At 41.4% G+C, this 19,912-nt stretch overlaps 1 protein-coding gene across 3 annotated transcripts; it reads left to right on the plus strand.

Moving 5' to 3' along the window:
- Positions 1-1,268: 1,268 nt before the first annotated feature.
- On the plus strand, positions 1,269-19,706 carry gfod1 (glucose-fructose oxidoreductase domain containing 1). Of its 3 annotated transcripts, none has more exons than XM_044039928.1 (3): positions 1,269-2,053; positions 16,465-16,658; positions 17,087-19,706. In XM_044039928.1, exons 1-3 carry the CDS (start codon positions 1,801-1,803, stop codon positions 17,825-17,827), a joined length of 1,188 nt encoding a protein of 395 aa, XP_043895863.1. In that variant the 5' UTR covers positions 1,269-1,800; the 3' UTR covers positions 17,828-19,706. The 3 variants fall into 3 exon arrangements, with proteins under 3 accessions (XP_043895863.1, XP_043895872.1, XP_043895882.1); XM_044039937.1 differs by lacking the exon at positions 1,269-2,053 and adding an exon at positions 11,549-11,637; XM_044039947.1 differs by lacking the exon at positions 1,269-2,053 and adding an exon at positions 11,678-11,736.
- The last annotated feature ends 206 nt before the right edge of the window (positions 19,707-19,912 follow it).

Consider the following 19,912-nt stretch of genomic DNA (forward strand, 5'->3'; position numbering starts at 1 on the left):
GTGTTTTGGTACTTGCTGGTGTTTTAGGACTTGCTGGAGTTTTAGGACTTGCTGGCTTTTAGGACTTGCTGGTGTTTTGGGACTTGCTTTAGGACTTGCTGGTGTTTTGGTACTTGCTGGCGTTTTAGGACTCGCTGGTGTTTTGGGACTTGCTGGCTTTTGGGGCTTTTGGGACTCGCTAGTGTTCGTAATTGCTAGTGTTTTGGTAATTGCTGGTGTTTGGGACTTGCTAGTTTTAGGACTTGCTGGTGTTTGGTACTTGCTGGCTTTTAGGACTTGCTGGTGTTTTAGGACTTGCTGGCATTTTAGGACTTGCTGCTGGCAGCTTTTGGGACTTGCTGGGCTTGCTGGGTTTAGGAGCTTTTAGGACTTGCTGGTGTTTTGGGACTTGCTGGTGTTTTAGGACTTGCTGGAGTTTTGGTACTTGCGTTTTGGTACTTGCGTTTAGGACTTGCTGGTGTTTTAGGACTTGCTGGCATTTTGGGACTTGCTGGCGTTTTAGGACTTGCTGGCTTTTGGTACTTGCTGGTATTTTGGGACTTGCTGGCGTTTTGGTACTTGCTGGCGTTTTGGGACTTGCTGGCGTTTTGGGACTTGCTGGCGTTTTGGGACTTGCTGGTGTTTTGGGAATCCGTAGTGTTTGTGAATATGCAGCTCGTTTCTCCTCCTGCATGTGTTTTGGGTCGTTGCAGTGCGCTTGCTCCTGTCGGCCACTGTAGAACAGAGATGACCAAAGAAAGATGGGGGGCTACAGGTTATTGATTTTTTTTTTCATTTTAACAATAGAACACTGAAAATTAACTGTTTAAAATCCTTCATTAACAATAATGAAGGATTGTGGGTGTCATATCCCCAGAAATCATTTATTTTTTTCAATGTATGTCCCCCTACCCTTCTCTCAAGTGTTGTTATGGTCAATAATGAATGGGACTTTCTGGCAAACAATATACTAATTTTACATACACAAATGTAAATATATGAATATGAAACCTAGATTTATTGTGTTTCATAACAAGTGTATTTCCTTCACCAGAGCCCTTAACATATTGAAAGGTAAAAATGCAACGAAACTATCTATCTATCTATCTATCTATCTATCTATCTATCTATCTATCTATCTATCTATCTATCTATCTATCTATCTATCTATGTTGTATCTGTTCTCAATGGCCGCTTCATCATGTCCAGCAGCTGGAGTGTGGAGTTAGTGCGGCTACGTATTAGGAAAGCTTTTGTTTTGAAAGTCTCACGCTGCCAGTAGCGTTTCCGGTGGCGGTGTTAAAATTGACCAAACGTCGAGCTGCCGCTGGTGGTAATGGATAACCCCGGGGAGCGGGCGGGACGCGGCGGCGGTGTTTTTCGTGTCAGCTCGCCGACACACGAAGCTCGTTTGTGGATATAGTTTCTTTGAGAACAGAGGAATATAATAATATAAACACAGCGGGTGGAGGAGGTGGCGGTGACATGCGCTTTATTGCCTGGCGCAATCGCTGCGCTGACCGCTGTCAGACGTGCGCCGACCGGCACGGTGCATTTCAGTTTTTCTATTTTTAATGCTCTAACGGGTTCGCCGTCTATTTGTGGATGATATTCAGCGGAGGAAAACAACGATAAATGACCGTCGCTGGAGTCAGAGCGACGGGAGAATGCAGCAGCGCTGCGGGTGTTTGGCTGCAGGTGAATGGCCAACCTGACGGTCCCAGCTGCCGCGTCGCCGCTACCGCCGCTACCGCCGCTGCAGTGAGCTCTGGCTTCACGCTACCGACTGATTACGAACGGGAACGCTCATAATCCCGAGTCATGCTTCCCGGGGTCGGTGTGTTCGGCACTAGCCTGACTGCCAGAGTCATCATACCGCTGCTGAAGAACGAGGGCTTCGCCGTCAAAGCTCTGTGGGGCCGCACGCAGGAGGAGGCGGAGGAACTGGCCAAGGAAATGAACGTACCCTTCTACACCAACCGCATCGACGACGTGCTGCTGCACCAGGACGTGGATCTGGTCTGCATCAACCTGCCGCCGCCGCTCACCAGACAGATCGCAGTCAAAACCCTGGGTGAGTGAGTGAGAGTGAGTGAGTGAGTGAGTGCTGCAGCAGCAAGGAAGGATGGAAGGAAGGAAGGAAGGGATGGATGGATGATTGATGACAAGTGTAGGTGCTTATTGTCCTGACATGTCCGTCACGTGATGATGGTGTGTAGCTGGATGAAGGCCACAAGCAGCGTTTTATACACTCACACGCCACGAGAACTAGTGCTTAATAACGCAAATATTCAATTATTAATCATATGGCAGCAATTAACTAAATGCATTTAGACTTTCAGGTCAAAACAAGCATCAGGAAAAGTGCTTTAAATGGATATGATCGGAAGCTGTTCACAGCACGATACTGGACGTGTTCCAATATGCTGATATTATTATTATTACAATATGAGTGAGGGCAGAGGGTAGTGAAATTAAACATTTTTAATATTCATTTTATTTTTTTCATACTCATGTCACGGCACATTTTCGTCATTGTGCAAAATAAAGAAAAAAACACAAGTGTGTGAGGGTAACAAGCATAGAAGTCAAGGTTTAAGTCACATCAGGGGATCTTGGTGTGTTTGCTGATATCCTATAATCCAACATTGGGTCAATAATGTTGTGCATTCCTAGTCTGGACAACAGAAAATAATCCCGTGAATAGCAGTTCTCTGGGCAAAATGGCCCCAAACCATAATTGTGATATTTCCATTTTTTAAGGTTTTCTGATATTTTATGGACCAAACGATTCATCATGAAAGTAATCGACAGAGTTGCAGCTCTAAATTAAATCAATTATTTTAAACCAGGCAACACATGTAAATAAATAACTGCAATGGTGACCTTCCTACTGTGCCGTAGCTCTATAGACCATAATCAAAAGTGAAAGTGCACTTTTTCAGCTTGGTCATAGCAACAGATCATTTTAAGAGCTGTAAAATAAAAACGGTCCAGGTGGCATCTTGATGTTACATCACAGGAGCACTGGGAGCATGTTCATGTCTTTCAACTGGAAGGTTGTGGGTTTGATTCCTGTCTCTGGTAGTCCTTGGGCAAGACACTAACTTGGCTTCCTTTAAGACTGATAATGAAGTACAGTGATGTGTGTGGTACCTGGTACCAGGGACGATGCTGGTGGAAGGCGGGTAGAGCCGGTACAGCTCTAATGTAGTGGCATATTTGTGACCCGCTCAGTCTTACTTTGGGTCAAGTGTCTTAATGAGATTTTTAAATCCTCTAGCCTTTCGAGCCTTCTAGCCTTTATTGTCTATTTTGGAGTCATTTGCTTTGGGGCATGACGTGTTCTTCAAGGGACAGACGGCACTACTTTATGTGAGTGGCAGTGAGCAGATACTGTTTAACCACCTGAGATTACGCAGGAAGTGTCGCATCAACATGACGAATGAGCCGCTGCTGAATATCCAATATGAAACTAACTTCACCACAGTTTTCTCTTGTGACTCTGGTGCACGTGGCTGCGCTGATGAAAACATGAGCACATGTGACATGGCTGCAGCTATTCCAGCCACATGGTTGGTTCAAGGCACCGTTTCCCTCATTGTCAATGACGGTCTGAATTTCTATCGAGTGCGTCTTGTTTTTTATATCTAGGAAAAGTTCTATTGCGATAAATATATCATGATCGTATTATTGTCCGGCCCTACTTTCAGCTCACAGGGACATGTGAGTTGCGGGTCTACAACGATTGTGTTTGAGAACCACGAGTCATTTAGGTCAATGGAAACACACGATTGCAGAAACTAACAGAAACAGTGTTATTTGCAGCGTCACATCATAATATTTAAGATGTTATGTGAAAGCTCTATTCTCCTGAAGCACTCTATGCTCTTTACATGATGGTCACGCACTGTCCGTCAGGCCTGATAGTCACATGTCACATGTCCTGGATGTGGGTTAGATGTAATTTGTAGAGACTCTAACAAACAACACACTTGACCTGTGTCAGGGAAATTCAAAGGAGCCAGAGAGGAAGAGCATAGAATGCAGAAAAAAAGAGAGACAAAGGGAAGGTTGTTCTAGTTTGAGATCTGGAGCAATGTGGCTTTTTTCGGAGATCACATTTGGGAGGTGTGGAGCTGCTGTGAGAGGGACCGCTGAGCTCTACTCCACACAGGCTTTATTTACACCACAGTCTGGCAGCAGAACTCATCTGGCACTGAGCTCTAATAGGTCAGGACTGAGACTACACAACTGAAGACACTAAACAAAAGCACCAGGGAGTAAATGGGTTTTTATCTGGAACCACATATTTCAGCTGGGTTTCAAAACGTTTTATTTTACAATGTAGAAGAAAAGTGAACCAACAAGGTCACACCGTAAATCCAACGTCATTTTATTTACTATGATAAAAACACGAAGAAAAGGAAATGATCACAAGATTAGATTTAGATGATTCATCCGTAATCAGCATCTCAACTACTGCTTTTCAAAATAAAACAAAGGCAGCAATTGCTCGTCTTATTTCTAGTCCAGTATCTATTCAGAAACACAGTTCACTGAAGTGATTGTAAATGGCACAATAATAATAATGATCCTACTATTATAATACATTTCATTTGCATTCCAGCATTCGCAGCTGGAGCACAATAATCTGGATTAGCGCAGAAATGGTCTATACTCCCATTTACATGTTCAGGGAGTATCAAGCGGGTATTTGTTGATGCATTTGAAACACGTCTGTTTGTAATCATTTAAATTTGCTCACACAGCGCTATCAATTTAAACGATTTCTGGTTGTTCATCCTTCTGCCATCGTCATTGCAGTTTCTTCCCCCTTCCTTATATGCACATACTCATGGATTAGTTCATGTAAGACCCGTCCCTTCAAGTTTGGTTTTTATAAATTGTTGTGTGTTGTGCACTGCGTGAAAATACATTAACATTAACGCCAACCATCAGGCAAAGGTAGAGGCCGCTGGTCGACACGTGGGAGTGATTATCTATCGTTCTATTTGACCGTTTCACATGGAGCACGTGATGTTTTTGATCCACGTAGGTGAGTCAGTGTGGAATGACCAGAGTCACATACTGTTGCTAATGACCTTGGTGACATGAGCGATAAAACCTCTGTGACTCGGTTTATTCTCACGCTGCTCTGTTTGCTCTTTGGCTTCATAAACTCTGTGGAGTGTCTGCGCTGACGAGAGGGACAGACGTGAAGTACCAAGACCGTGTTTGTTGACACATCACAATAAAGCGACTGTACACGCACAAGTGCAATCACAGGCTACACAAACACACGTTGACTCATGTCCACACTTGGACATGGGGCAATATTTTGTCCACAAGAAGCTACTGCATGTAGAAAGGAGGTTGCACAAGCCGACTGATCTCAAGCCAGCTTTGCTGATTGGGATCCAGTAAGCCTGACTCAACCTGTGTGACTGCCACTGCAAACATCTCACTATTCTTCCTCTCTTTCCTCTTGGCTCATTTCCTCACAGCTTCATTGTGTGAGTGAGTGAGTGAGTGAGTGAGTGAGTGTGAACCGCCTGTTCCTTCCCTCTCACCGCTCTTCCTCAGCCAAAGTCTAGGTCCAGGTCTGTTTGCATGCTTCTGGATGACAAACAGTGCAGTAGAACTCAACATCTGTTGATCTAGTGTATATACACATTCATATGTACATGTACTTAGATGTGTCGATGTCAGTTGTTATACCTGAATAAAACTGAGGTGGCTTAATGTCCACCTTCTGCTAAGCTAAATGATAAGTGCAAATCTTTTATCTCTAGAACAGAAAACAAACCTGGGCTCTGTAAAACTGATACACCGCCAATAACATCTAATGAACTATACATGTCATTGTTTCAATTCCATGTTGATCATCTGTAACGTGTCATGAGTGATCTCATGTCCGTCATTAGTTAGCGATGAACCACACCAAGGCCTTAATATGAATGTAACAATAACCAGTAAATGCTTAAAACTCAGTGTAAGTTCTTCCCTCTACGCGTTACTTCAAAAGGGTTGAGGAAGAAGACACACGGCCACCCCCAGTGACGAGGACGGCACTCTGCAATGTTTCCGTTAGGGGTGGGCGGTATACCGGTGTCATAGTCAGCACCGGTGTGACATTGCGCCATGATATGGATTCTGCAATACCGTCAATACCGTGATAAATCAATTGAGCGCCAATAATCTCCTAATTCTAAATAATAATGCATTACATTTTCTGCAAACGGTCAGTGGTCTGAATATCTGTCCTGTATATCTTGTTGCAAATAAAAAAGTAAAACATATAAGGTGGTAAAAGGGGAGTGGCCATTAAATTAGCGTAACAAGCACTTGGGTAATCAATAAAGAAACAACTGCTCAAACATCGTCAAGAAAGGTCGGGCCAATAATATCTGAAAAAAGTTGAGTGGAGTGTTGGAACCAGAGGGAGAGACCGAGGTCGCTGGAAGTTGCAGATGCCTCCAGACCGCCTTCTTCCCCGAAGACCACACCGGAGCAATAATTGCGTTAGGATGCACCTTCTGACTAGTGCTTGGATGAAGCGCATCTGATGTGCATGACAACTGACAGCGGTGCAAACATGGTGCGCGCTCTGGAAATTAATAAATAAATATACCAGACTCGCATGTTTTGGACACAGACTGCACAACGCTATTGTAAGTTACAAGTTACACTATGTAAACCTAACATTTTAGCCGTGATTCCTCTGGGGACCGGATCAGAAAGGAAAAAAAACTACAAATATCAGATTAGAATATTATTAAAAAATATGTACTCCTCCAAAAACCTACCAAAAAAGTAATACCGTGATATTATACCGCCACCGTTCATAAGATGACGGATACCGTGATATTAATTTTAGGTCATATCGCCAACCCCTAGTTTCCGTCCAGTGTTGGGTTCATTTTTCACCAAGATCTTGTATTGATGCTCGGAGAGTCGGACCACTGTGCAAAGCCTTCCCCAGCACACCCCTAAGATCCTCAATGGGGTTAAGGTCTGGACTCCCTGAACCATCGGGTTAATCTTTCACTATTGGCTTTGTCATCTTGGAATATGCCCGTGCCATCAGGGCAGAAACGGGCTCGTACAGTAGACACTCGGCATGATGGGGGATTCGCTTCATCACTTAAATCCAGGTGGCGACTTTTGTGTACAATGTGTTCTAGTGCATCCATCCATTCGTCTATTATCTACCGCTTTGTCTTCGTTATCCATGACACAAACAACCATTCACTCTCACACTCACACCTGTGGTCAATTTAGAGTGACCAACTGACCTAATCCCCACTGCACCAACCACGCGGCCCCTCTCTAGTGCATGATATTAAAATTGGTGACGTATATTCTGTGAAGTCCCTGAACCTGATTAGATTTTAGATCCAGAACTACAAGGAAAATGGAAAAAAATGCTGTAACAAGTGAACAAAAGCCAACACGTGTGGTTCAGGTTTGACTGGAGTAAGTCCATCACACTCACTCTCATTACAGTGAACCAGTCGGTCTTGTTAAGCAGCCTCTCTCTGGTCTCTCCTCCTTTCTCTTTCTTACTACCATGACATTCCTGAGTCATCTGATGTCACTCAGGCTTTGTGGCATCCTCACACGGGGAAACATGAACACAACGCGCTGCATTCAAAGACAGATGTGTGAACCAGAAGTATTTCTATTTCTTTAGCTGAAGCTTCTTGTATTTTTTTACCACTTCCAATTAAATACATTTGCATTTTTAATGTCCTGCAGCCTGATGTGTTTGTGTGTGAGACCGATCCCTTTGTGAAATGCAGCACATTAGTAAGAAATAAAGAGAATATATGAAAAAGGAAGGCTGGTGCTCTGGTTTATTTTTCAGCCTATAAGTTTACAGTAGTGTTCTACTTTCAGGGAGTTCAAATGGCAGTGAAAAGGAGTCTCAAGTGTCAAAGACAAGGAAATGGATTCCGTGTCAGACGACACGAGAAGCAGTAACTGAATTAGATTTGAGATGTTAGAAACGGCGGCTTGATAAATCAGGTAGTCGATGAATTTAGTAGGTTAAAAAAAACATTTTAGATCATGAAAATAAGTTGTATTTAGAGTGGTCAAACTATCTTTCCAGGACCTTCACCACATTTAATCAATCTAAGTAAGAAGATAAATAAACATAAATCAATTCAACACACACACACTGAGTCAAAGGGCCATCAAAGTCAAATCAAAGTAGCTGTTGAAAAGGATTAAATCTGATAACTGCCTGTGGTCAGTGATAGACACAGATCAGATGTCAGACGCTTGCTCATCCCTGCAGACTGGACCAGACTGTGCTGGTCTAATAATAGCGTCTTATTCTCATCGTACACCAGTAATGTTGGGAAGAACAAAGGCAGTCTGGATGTTTGCTCATCGTCCATTTCTTGTTTTTCACATAGACTTTAAAAGCGACACAACTCTCTGTCTACAGAGCTCACACACTGACTGACAAAATCAAATAAGGAAATAAAATAGTGGTAACATAGTAACAGTAAACATCTAAATCAGACTCTTTTTATTTTGTTTATTGTTATTGATGTTCACTCTGATCACACACCGGCTCTGAATGGCCACTCAATGGCAACGTGCTATTTATAACCTGCCTGCAAAGGGCAAGCGGGCGACATCATAAATACATGTTCCCACCACTGATGCTGTTACACAACACTCCAACACACAACTGCACATGACAACATTACATTATGTAGTCAGATCTTTTCTTTTTCTTTTTGTTTTTTAAATCAATCTTAGAATGCAAAAGAAGGAATTTGAACAGATGTAGCAACAGCTAACAACACCATGTATATATATATATATATATACATATATATATATATATATATATATATATATATATATATATATATATATATATATATATATATATATATATATATATATATATATATATATATATATATATATAAGTGTCTGTTCAAGTGTCTATTCAAATATGGCAAATGATTAAGTCATGATTAAGTCTATCCGCTCCACAGCTCTCTGTGTTTCTCAGTACAGCTGCACACAGGAAGTGTCTCACTGCATGTGACGATCGACAGAGACAACAGCTACAAGTGGATTCTGCTGCTCAAACATTGTTCAGTAGTGTGATGAGACACATGTTTCTTGTCCCTGTCCTCAACATTTACATGACGGCATGACATTTCAGTCTGATTCTCGTCTGCACACACACACACACACACACACACACAGGTGAGCACACTTTAAACTGCACTTCTCTCTCACTGGTGGACTCATTCATGCTCATGCATAAAAAGAAAATACAGTTATACACCGTGAAAATGTGAAAAATACTGTGATATCATTCTTTGTCTTACCGCGCAGCACTAACTTGCATATATTCAAGAATAAATAGATAAATAAAACAATACCTTTATTCATTTATGGTAAAAAAAACCGAGGGGAAACACTTGAGTTTGGTACAGTTTGGAATGGTCTGTATGGAGAACAGTACCTTCACAGGATATGTAGTGTTACGTTGTACCTGTGCGACGACAAGCAACACAACTGCACACTGCTTTTCTTCCTGTTTGTGGCTGTTTGAAAATAGACTGTGGGCATTTGCCTGTCACCCCATCAGCTGACTGTCCTGGGTGGAGCCAGTCTAGCTTCCACTGGTACCCCAAGGGAAGGTTACCAAAAAAAATGGAATGATTAGGGCTGGATATGTTGGTGCAATTCCTAATGCATTGTACATTGAAAAGCAGCTAAATGCTCCCTGATTCAGGTCTGATTAGTGTTGCTTGTGAGAGCATCTCTGTTTATGAAGACCAAAATAATAACATCAATGACAAAACTCACCAAAAGATATTCAAGGTTGTAAAAATCCTGCAGTTAAACTTAATGAAACCTGCGTTTAATGACATTTCAGAAACAAGTGGACACACTAAATACATCTCAGGGCCTTCAGGGCTCAGGAGATCAGGCAGAGGTATGTGCTGCTGTATTCCCAGGCCTTTCTTCCCCAGTGTTTTTATTATTTTCACCAGTTTCTCACTAGTTTACATTCAAGTTCTCCTGCACCTCCATTGACATGCTAATGAGTGTGTGTGTGAATGAACATTGCAGACAGAGACATGGCAGAGAGCAGTGTGTAAGAATGGCAAAGAGAATGCTTGTCTTCCTGTGAAATTGCTTTTGTGTGTGATGAATGGCTGCATGGCGAGCTGCTCTGCTGCACTGACAAGTGAGCGTTCCACAGGAAAACAGCAACGTAGAATTCCTCCTCCCTCATCCTATCCTCAGCTTCTTGAAGTCCTCTTTTTCTTCTCTTAACACCAATAAGGAACCTCTGTGTGATGGTGAGGGCTTGGATTAGGAGTCACATTGGGTTATGCCATCCAATGGCAGGAGAGAGCGCAATATTTGTGTTATTTTATTATTATATTATTATTATTTAGAGCTGAAACAATCATCGATTAATCGGTTCAAAGCTTTTTTCATAATTAAAACAAGATTTCCGATTGTTTAAGCTCCTTAAATGTGAGTATTTTCTTCATGTCTTTGCTCCACATAACAAAGAAATCATTAAAAGTGAATCATTTTGGTTTGTGGACAAAACGTCATCATCATTTCCACGTTTGACAAATACTGATCAACATTTTTTATGATTTAATGATGAAGACATCCTTGCTGTATACATACTCTTATGCAACCCACTGTGATGTCACCCACTGTTTTGAGTATTTGTTATTTCTTTATATCAGAACGAACCATATTTGTAAGAGTGGGGCAGCGCCTGATTGAGAACTTGTCCATTGCACGTCCTCTTACACCTGCAAACATGCACCTATGGGACAATACTAGCTGTCAATAATACGGCGTCCACATCCCAATGCATGGTCTATGTGACTCCTCAGAGGTTTGAAATCATTGTTTTTACAAACTTGCATACAAACCAGTGGAGTTGTCCTTTATTAAAATAGAATACATGTTTCAGAGTGGAAAAAAAATGCATTATTGTTTTATTTAGAATCATTTGATGGACGCGCGCACACACACACACACACACACGTACAAGTGAAACACAACACACCTGCAGACACATACTTACAAGCACAAACGTGTCAAAGACAGAATCTGGAGTTTCTGTCTATCCGAACTGTGTGGAAATGCCACAATAGAACCAGAACTTGCGCCTCCCTCCCAAGCTGGTTCTCCCACTGAAACACCTGGAACAACCTGTCAGATCACTATGACCTGAAGTGAAATGATAGTCACTGAGATACTGCTGAACACTCTTTATAACAAGCTTATGTATTCACCAATGACCTTTTATAATAAGTTCAGTCAAGCGTTTCACTTTAAAGTTTGCTTCCAGCCTTTGTTGGTGCTGCGTCAGTGTAGCTATTACATTAACGTGTTGAAACACTGTCTTATGTAATTAAGAATACCTCGCTGGTGAGACTGATGAAGTACACGCCCCTCTGACGTGTGTCTGTCTCTGTCCGTACGTCTGACTGTGCTAACTGTGGCATGCTACGACAAAGACACCTGTGTCGTCAGCCGGGTTGTTGGGAAATGGCTGGTGCAATCGTTTCATCTTGCACAAACACGTGCTGTCCTGTCCTTTCACATCGCTGCCTCCTGCTCATCGTGTTTATTACCAAGGTGATGCTGTTTCTTTGTAGGGGCGCTCACATTTCCTCTATATGCTGGTGTTCAGGAATGGGCCGTGTTTGGTCGTCAGGGACAGCTGCAGATACTGAAGTCAGTGACTTTGCTCCTCTGTTCTGTGATTTTTTAAGGTGTTTGTGCCTTTTCAGGTGTATACTTAAGTGGAAATGTAGCGTTCACTGACAGCCTCTCAAACTACAGATGCACATGTAGCTTTACAGTGGAGTAGCTGCAACAGGAAGTGATATTTTGGTATACCACAGTCTTGCTTCCTGTTGTTTGTTGGGTAGGTGGAAATAGTGTATGTGACACTGAGAAGTCTTCTTTATCATAATCTGTCTCCATTATCTTTTTTGTCTGAGCTTCACATGCAAGAGAAATATAATCTAGTGTCCCATCAAGGATGCAAATATAGAGTAATGTATAGACAGCTACACCCGTTCATTTTCTTAATGTTTAACAGACTTAATGACTCACACTTTCCTTTTTTCATCCTCATATTGCGACACTAATGTGATCATTGTAAAAATCTACTCTTTAACACATTTATTTTGCATCACAACTACATTAGTGAACAACAATATATATATATTTTTTTTTTTAAAGAGAAAAATAAGACTGAACAATGATTACTCATCATGAGGTCCTTGAATGGTTAGAAAGATGCAGGCTCCCCCTTGTGGTACTGAGTATTTACAGGTCATTCACATGATTTTCTCAATTTACTATTATACTGATCATGGAAATTCACCACAATTTACTTATCCACTCATACTGTCACACATAAGAAAACACTGCCCAGAATTACTGAGACTGAGTTTGTAGTTCGTTGCCAGACTATTTCTGCCACTGATTGGTCAGAGTGACGTTATTAACTGATTCTAGTGATGTTAAGTACTATACTTTGTAGTGGAGATGCAACCTAAACGGGACCATAGTGTAGAAGGGCCATTAGTCTTCCTGTTTAAATACCATTTTATTTATTTTAATACAAATAGAAAATACTTACTGGAGACGACTCTTTTAAGTCCCATACCAATACTGATATCACACTGTTTGAGTATCTACAAATATCAGTGTGAGATACAGTCTCTTTATCCCTTTACAACAAAACAACTTAGCTTTGTTTCATTTCTGCTGATGCAGATAATGATAATAATAATAATAATAATAATGATAATAGTAATAATACTACTACTACTAATAATAATAATAGTAATAATAATAACCCTAACAATAATAATAATGGTAATGATAATAATAATAATAATAATAATAATAATAACACTAATAATTATCATAATAATAATAACAATAATAATAATAACAACTTTATAAAGATGTATAAAACCATCTACCATTTATCATTAAATAAGACTGGTATTATCCCTCTCCTCACATGACATGTTGACATGTTAAATGTAAAAGGTCATCCATGTCCACACAGGCCACACTGGCTTTGTAAAGGTGACGACCCCTGTTTTATTTATTTTCCTGGTACATGTTTGTTTGGTTGCAGCAGTGCGTTGCATGTTTCAGCTCTATCTATTATCTTGCTCTGCAGAAGAGCAGCAGATAAAGGAATCCGTTAGAAACAATGTCAGTGATTCAAAGTCTCAGTTTGTTGACTCGTCTCACCGTCTCAGAGGGCAGGAATGTGTCGATGGTTGACGTTGGACTCGCGTTAGTGACTGAGGGCATCAGACTGTCACGTGTCATATATCTGCAAAACATCACTCAAGGTTTATATAGTTTACCCTGCCCGTCTGTGATGTCAGTGACCACAAAGAATACATTTAGAAATGGGATGTCCCTGTCTCTTTGCAAGTTTCAACCGATGTTTAAACTGAGTGCACGTTTATAAGAAAAATGAAACATATAAATCAGAATAAAACAAGACAAAATGAAGTTCATTAAACCAAGAAAAACAAACATTTAAACATAGACAAAGTCCTATGTTTAAATGTTTGCTTTCACGGAATCTGACAGTATTTCATTGTCTTTAACTATTCTGTCACCTTCTCCTTTCCTTCTCATCTTGTTTTCTCTTGACCTTGGTAGCAGACAGGCGGGGGTTAAGGGAGGGCGGTCAGGGGAAGATCGTTGCCGTGACAACAGTCCATATTTACTCAAGCATCGCTCCCTTTTCTCTCCTCTCCTCACTGAACTAGTGTTAGCTGTTCCTTTGTCCGCAGGACACAGCTGTTCACGAGGAGCATCTTCACCCTGCGGTGAATCTCTGAACACATCTCCATCCATTAGTTTGTACTTCAGGGCATTCGTTGGTATTAATGAGCGTCCGCTGTCTTTTTTTTCCACAGTGACACAGTGTTTTTCTCCCCTGTAAGTGTTGGATCCCATGGAACTTCTTCATAGGGTTGAACAAATATTAATATTCACATGGAAATAGCAGTGTAAAACCATGCAGTTAGCAAATCGCATAAGCTGCCATTTAATTCTTCTATTTTTGAGTTTATTGCACAGTGAATATTGTACTGAAGTTTAATTTTAATTGCAATATCGCTCATCAGAATTGCAATTAGCTCTTTTCCCCAAATGATTCTGCTGGACTTGTTTAATCTCTAACATACGGTGGAATTTATCTTGATTCTTCTGCTTCACGTAGTCTTTGCCGCCAGTTAATAAGCTTAAGAGTCTCCTGAATAATGATCACATGAGTCATGTGCTCCTGATGTGTATCAGTGCACATGGCTGTGTGTGTGTGTGTGTGTGTACTTCTTTACCTCTTTAGATAGGGGGATAAGATTTGAATTGTGGTTAGGTTTAAGGATAGGCATTAACTGTTTAAGGTTATATATATATCGCTTTGTTTGGAATGGAAGTTCAATTCACTTTAGTTCAATTTAGTACATTGACATAGACTTTAAATTCAATAAAAGGATACAACTGCTTTTTTGTCCTAGTCCGTCCCTGGCCATAAATAATACATTATAAAACCAAAGCTGCGGGCCGCACAACTCCTCACTGAGGGCCGTGATTGGCCCGCGGGCCTTAGTTTGGACACCCCTGGTCTAAGTGGAGACTAGCCTGTTGCTAATAATAGGAGAGCCAGTGAGTTTATGTCCAGGACGATTCACCGTGAATAAAAATGTCCACCATTAACACGCATCAGGAACCTTGTGGCCAGATGCCACTCCTTTGGCTCCTCCTCACTGACGGCAGCCAGCGAGTGGCTCTGGTGCAGGGGGTTAATGGCAGCACTTTAACACATTTAGGAATGCTTAAATCCTTACAAGGAGGGCATTAGCGTAATAGTGGTGCTGTGCACTAATGGACCGGCTCCAATACACACACACACACACACACACACCAAATGCAACCTGCTAGTGTTTTATCACTCTGATCAGAATGCTTGATGTTATTGATCTTTTTGTTATACTTCTAGAACATGTTGAAAAAACATTTGAAGATAGGAATCTGTTTAGTTGAAATTCTCTTCGTGTTCTAATGACATTTTACAATTGAGTTGTCAAACGTGCAGCTGCACAACAAACAATGACTTATTACGTTGATAAAAGGAACTAAACGAGGCACTTTTGCATCTTTCCCATCTGTGACCAATCCTAGCTTTAGCCTACAGTACATGTGACTTCTGCTAACGTTAATGACTCTGTTGGCAGTTTGTTTTCTCTTCTCACAAAGTTATAATGAATGAATCAGCATCAGCAGATACATCATCTCGTTACAATGTTATACAGAGAAGAGAAACTCAACAGTTCAAGGTGAATCAAGTTCCTTGGCAAATGTCTAAGAAAGTGGCCATTTCAGACTAATAAATAAAGGAGAATAAAATGAGCCAAAAAATATAATTAATAGCTTTGGGGTCTGTGTGTTTCTCTCTTATCAGCCGTGACTTGACTTTCAGTTTCAGTTCCACATCATCATCATCTGGATAAAAGAAATCCATGTTTTACTTTTCTCTGGATATTAGACTTTTTCATTAGATATTAAACATTTAATAACATTAAACTTTACTTTACTTATATTTCTGCATATTCCAGCATATAAAATAAAGCTGTGGTACTTGATACTAAATCATTCATGACTGTCTTCCCTCTGTCTGTCTGTCTGTCTGTCTGTCTGTCTGTCTTTAAAGTCCCCTGGTTAGAGATTAGATATGTCCTGGACATGAATTATTCATGTTGAGGGACTGTGCTGCAGATTAACCTGTGAGATGAGCTCAGCTTCACCTCAGCAATCACTGTAGCTGTTTCACTAAGCCAAGTCGGCGCTATTGTACACAACACAACACAACACAACACAACACAACACAGATATAGCTACAGTGTAAGTGTACACACTGGTCTGAATAACAGCTACTGTAGTTTTTGTGTGTCACATTGTGCTTTTGTCTTGTTTTAACAATGTTATCAGTAATCTGGGACTTCCCCTGTATCACACACACACACACACACACAGGACACTGCAACGACAGCCTGAAAAAGCATTATCTTTCATTATAACCATTCATTTGTTTCAACACGTTGTTTAGAAACAGAAGAGCATCTTTGATGTGTTTTATATAGTGTATATGAGACAAAACAATCTGGATTATAATTCAGAAAGTTTAGAGAAGAATCTGTGACTCAGCTATTGTGGGAGTTGCCACAATCGTTTCTTCCGAGGATATTATGTCTCCACACTACTTCTCTCTCTTTCTCCTCTTTCGTTCTCCACGCTTCCTTCGTCATGATAGACGGACATACGTCACATTCTGCAGCGATTTGGTGAAGCTCATGTGTCTCATTCTCAACTGTCCTTCCTTTCTTTCTTTCTTTCTTTCTTTCTTTCTTTTCTAAGGTATTGGAAAGAATGTCATATGTGACAGAACCGCCACACCTCTGGATGCCTTCCGGATGATGTCAGCAGCCCAGTACTACCCCAAGTTGCTGAGCATTATGGGAAATGTGCTACGTTTTTTGCCGGCGTTTGTTCGAATGAAGGAGCTCTTAGAGGAAGGGTACATCGGGGAGCTGCTGGTCTGCGAGGCCCAGGTGAGTTAATATGAGACTGTGGAGGCAGGTTCAAAGGTCACGGTTTGTACCTCAATGTTGACAAGTTAAAATGAGTTTTAATCTTAATAAAAACATATAAGAATTATTACAAAATAATTCTGCACCTACTACTAACAAAACTTAAAGGTGAATGTGAAGGTTTTTAAATAAATAAAATAAGTATAAGTATAGTGCAGCATGTAGAAAAGCACATGTTGTTCTTTGTTAAATATGAAAGAGAAGCCATAACAGAAGAGATTATTGTGAGGTTTATCTGCATTTGCACAGATTTGCATTTCACCTTGTATCTGTGATCATTAAATTCAGATGACGCCGCGTCGGTTCCACATATTTCTGAAGCTTTGTTTGGTACGTGTACCGTTACCGTTCCTCAAATAATCCAACAGTTTCTATTCTCCTCCCTGAAGGTCCACAGTGGAAGTCTCCTGGGGAAGAAATACAACTGGAGCTGTGACGACCTGATGGGAGGCGGCGGCCTGCACTCGGTTGGAAGTTACATCATCGACCTGCTTACGTTTCTGACGGGACAGCGTGCGGCCAAAGTCCATGGATTCCTGAAGACCTTTGTCAAACAGACGGACCACATCCGGGGCATCCGTCAGATCACCAGTGATGACTTCTGCACATTCCAGATGGTACTGGAGGGAGGGGCTTGCTGCACAGTGACGCTCAACTTCAACGTTCCCGGAGAGTTTCGCCAGGAGGTGATCGTGGTGGGGACTGTTGGACGGCTAATGGTCACAGGGACGGACCTGTACGGACAGAAGAACAGCGGGGGTGGAGGAAGCGGTGGTGGCCCCGAATTGCTGCTGAAGGACACCACGCCTCTTGAGAAGGCTTCTCTACCGGAGAAGGCCTTCAGTGACATTCCGGCCCCTTATCTCACTGGGACAATCCGCATGATCCAAGCTGTGCGGCAGGCGTTTCAGGACCAAGATGACCGGCGGACTTGGGACGGGAGGCCTCTGACGATGGCCGCCACCTTTGAGGACTGCCTCTATGCGCTCTGTGTGGTGGACACCATCAAGAAATCCAACCAGTGTGGAGAGTGGCAGAACATTGTGGTGATGACGGAGGAACCAGAGGTCAGCCCAGCATATTTAATCAGTGAGGCTATGCGGCGGAGTAGGATGTCCCTTTACTGTTAGCATCCAGCTCACGTGCTAATCTCAGTACGGTGGATGAGTTCCATTTAAAACTGCAGGTGCTGCTGAAAAAGCCACAGTATGGTTGGATCCTTCTTTCTTTCTTTTTTTTCATACCGCGACAGAGTTCAATTCTTTAATGAGACAAGTGTCAAGTCTCTGTTGTTACACCACTTCCTTATTTATGAGGAAGTCCTCGTCCTCGAGTCTTTCTGAGGAGACGCGTTTGTTAAATGAAACTGATATTTGCAGATGTTTCTTGAAAGACACGACGCGGTCCTTCAGCAGAGTCGGATCAGGGAGAGTCAAATGAACGCGTCGCTATTGTCTTCGTTGTTCTGCTCCTGTTCACGACTGGGTCTGGACGTCAACACCTTACACTGTGGGTCCAAACAAGGACAGCCAAGGAAGAATGACAGTACTCTCCAAACTGTGCCGCGTCATTGTTGCTATAATCTGAAATACCTGCTAGTTTCACCACGTGAATGTTTGAAAAAAGAAAATCAGTGTGCTTGATGTCTGCTCTGTATGCTTCTTTTGTTTGAGGGGGAAAAGATCCATCGTTTGTCTGGTGGGATGTCGCAGAGGTTAACATTCTGCTTTATGTATGCAATGTTATATTCTTTGATTCATCTTCCAGCCAGGATTCCAGGGTAAAAGTCCCCATTCAGAACTGGTATTAACATCCATCCTAAGTGATCCAATCACATCCAGATCACGCTAAGTACAGGCCTAAACGTCTGTCTGTCTGTCTGTTTTTACACTAATTAGTCATACGTTGCTTTATTTGCATCCATGGCCACAATATTAACACTTTTTTTTTTCCCGAGACGAGCTTTGCTTCACTCATCTCCTTCACGCGAACAAGCGGACAATTTGGTGCAGTCAGAAACTTCATTTTATCATTATTGTTTCATAGGATCTGTATTTGAATAAAGGGCGGGGGACGCCACGTCCGTTAAGCCCATCTACATTACATATAGGTCTGAACTCGGCCTATAGCATGTATGCACGTGTTGTGTCATGTCTTGATGCAGTTACAGCGGACTGTGAATCAGTTAGTCATACACCTGTTTGAGTGTTTTATGCTTTTTTTGTCCTTGTGAAGCATTGCCACGCAATATTTAGACTAAAAAGTGATAACTCCTTGCAAGTAAATACTAAAACACGTGGCAGTTTTATCCTCATATTGCAATACAACAAGGTTTCCTGCTGCTGGAGGCTGGTATCATTTAGTGTGTGGCATGCATCATAAATACACTTTAACATGCAAAGTGACATGCTGACATATCAATGTGTAGTGCATGTAAGTTCTGCCTGGCCACTGGCAGTAAGACTGGACATTTGCAGGCAGTTAAAGGAACGGTTCAACATTTCTTTGACTTGCAGACACGCGTTAAATGCTGTAGCTGGTGTTATTCTTAATGTCAATGTCAAAAAATCCCGTTAAAACTAAACCAATGTTTAAAGTCAGGACTTTCTGACTTCTGATCAAAGATGGAGGCTGCAGGAAATCACTGTTTTTTTAAAGACCATTGGGTGACATGTGTGTTTAATGTGAGCAATGTCGCTGGAGAAACCCGTGTTTTCACTGCCACGACTGTGCACCATGTCCTTATTTTCATTATATATGCAGTGCACTTGCAGCCTCACTTCCATGAATACTAGGGATGTCCCGATACAACCTTTTCACTTCCGATACGATACCAATATTGCAGCCTTGACTATTGGCCGATACCGATATCGATCCGATGCGATATCAGCACGAATCATAAATACTTTAATGACTCATTTAGTTGTGTGGAAAGTTAGAATAGGCTTGATAAGTGATATTACTGAAACAGAGAACAATAGTCAGCAACAGTAGGTCTGTGAAAAACTGACCATTTATTATTAACCAATGGGTTACATCAATTTTAACCTTCAACGTGAGAATATTCGATTTTTTGCCATGTTAATTTCATCAGGAGGAAAGTACCAAGTGCTAATGGGGGTTTTACGACAGTGTAAAATTTATTTTAAAAAAAAGTACAGCTTAATGGCATACATTATAAGCCTGCAGATAAATGAATTAGAATTATTCTTAAA

This window comes from Solea senegalensis, linkage group LG1 (genome assembly GCF_019176455.1).
Source record: "Solea senegalensis isolate Sse05_10M linkage group LG1, IFAPA_SoseM_1, whole genome shotgun sequence".
Taxonomy (NCBI): domain Eukaryota; kingdom Metazoa; phylum Chordata; class Actinopteri; order Pleuronectiformes; family Soleidae; genus Solea; species Solea senegalensis.

Coding starts and splice junctions, on each gene's coding strand:
- gfod1 (XM_044039928.1), top strand. CDS start 1,801: ATGCTTCCCGGGGTCGGTGTGTTCGGCACTAGCCTGACTGCCAGAGTC. Junction 2,054..16,464: donor GATCGCAGTCAAAACCCTGG/GTGAGTGAGTGA, acceptor TTCTTTTCTAAG/GTATTGGAAAGAATGTCATA. Junction 16,659..17,086: donor TGCTGGTCTGCGAGGCCCAG/GTGAGTTAATAT, acceptor TCCTCCCTGAAG/GTCCACAGTGGAAGTCTCCT.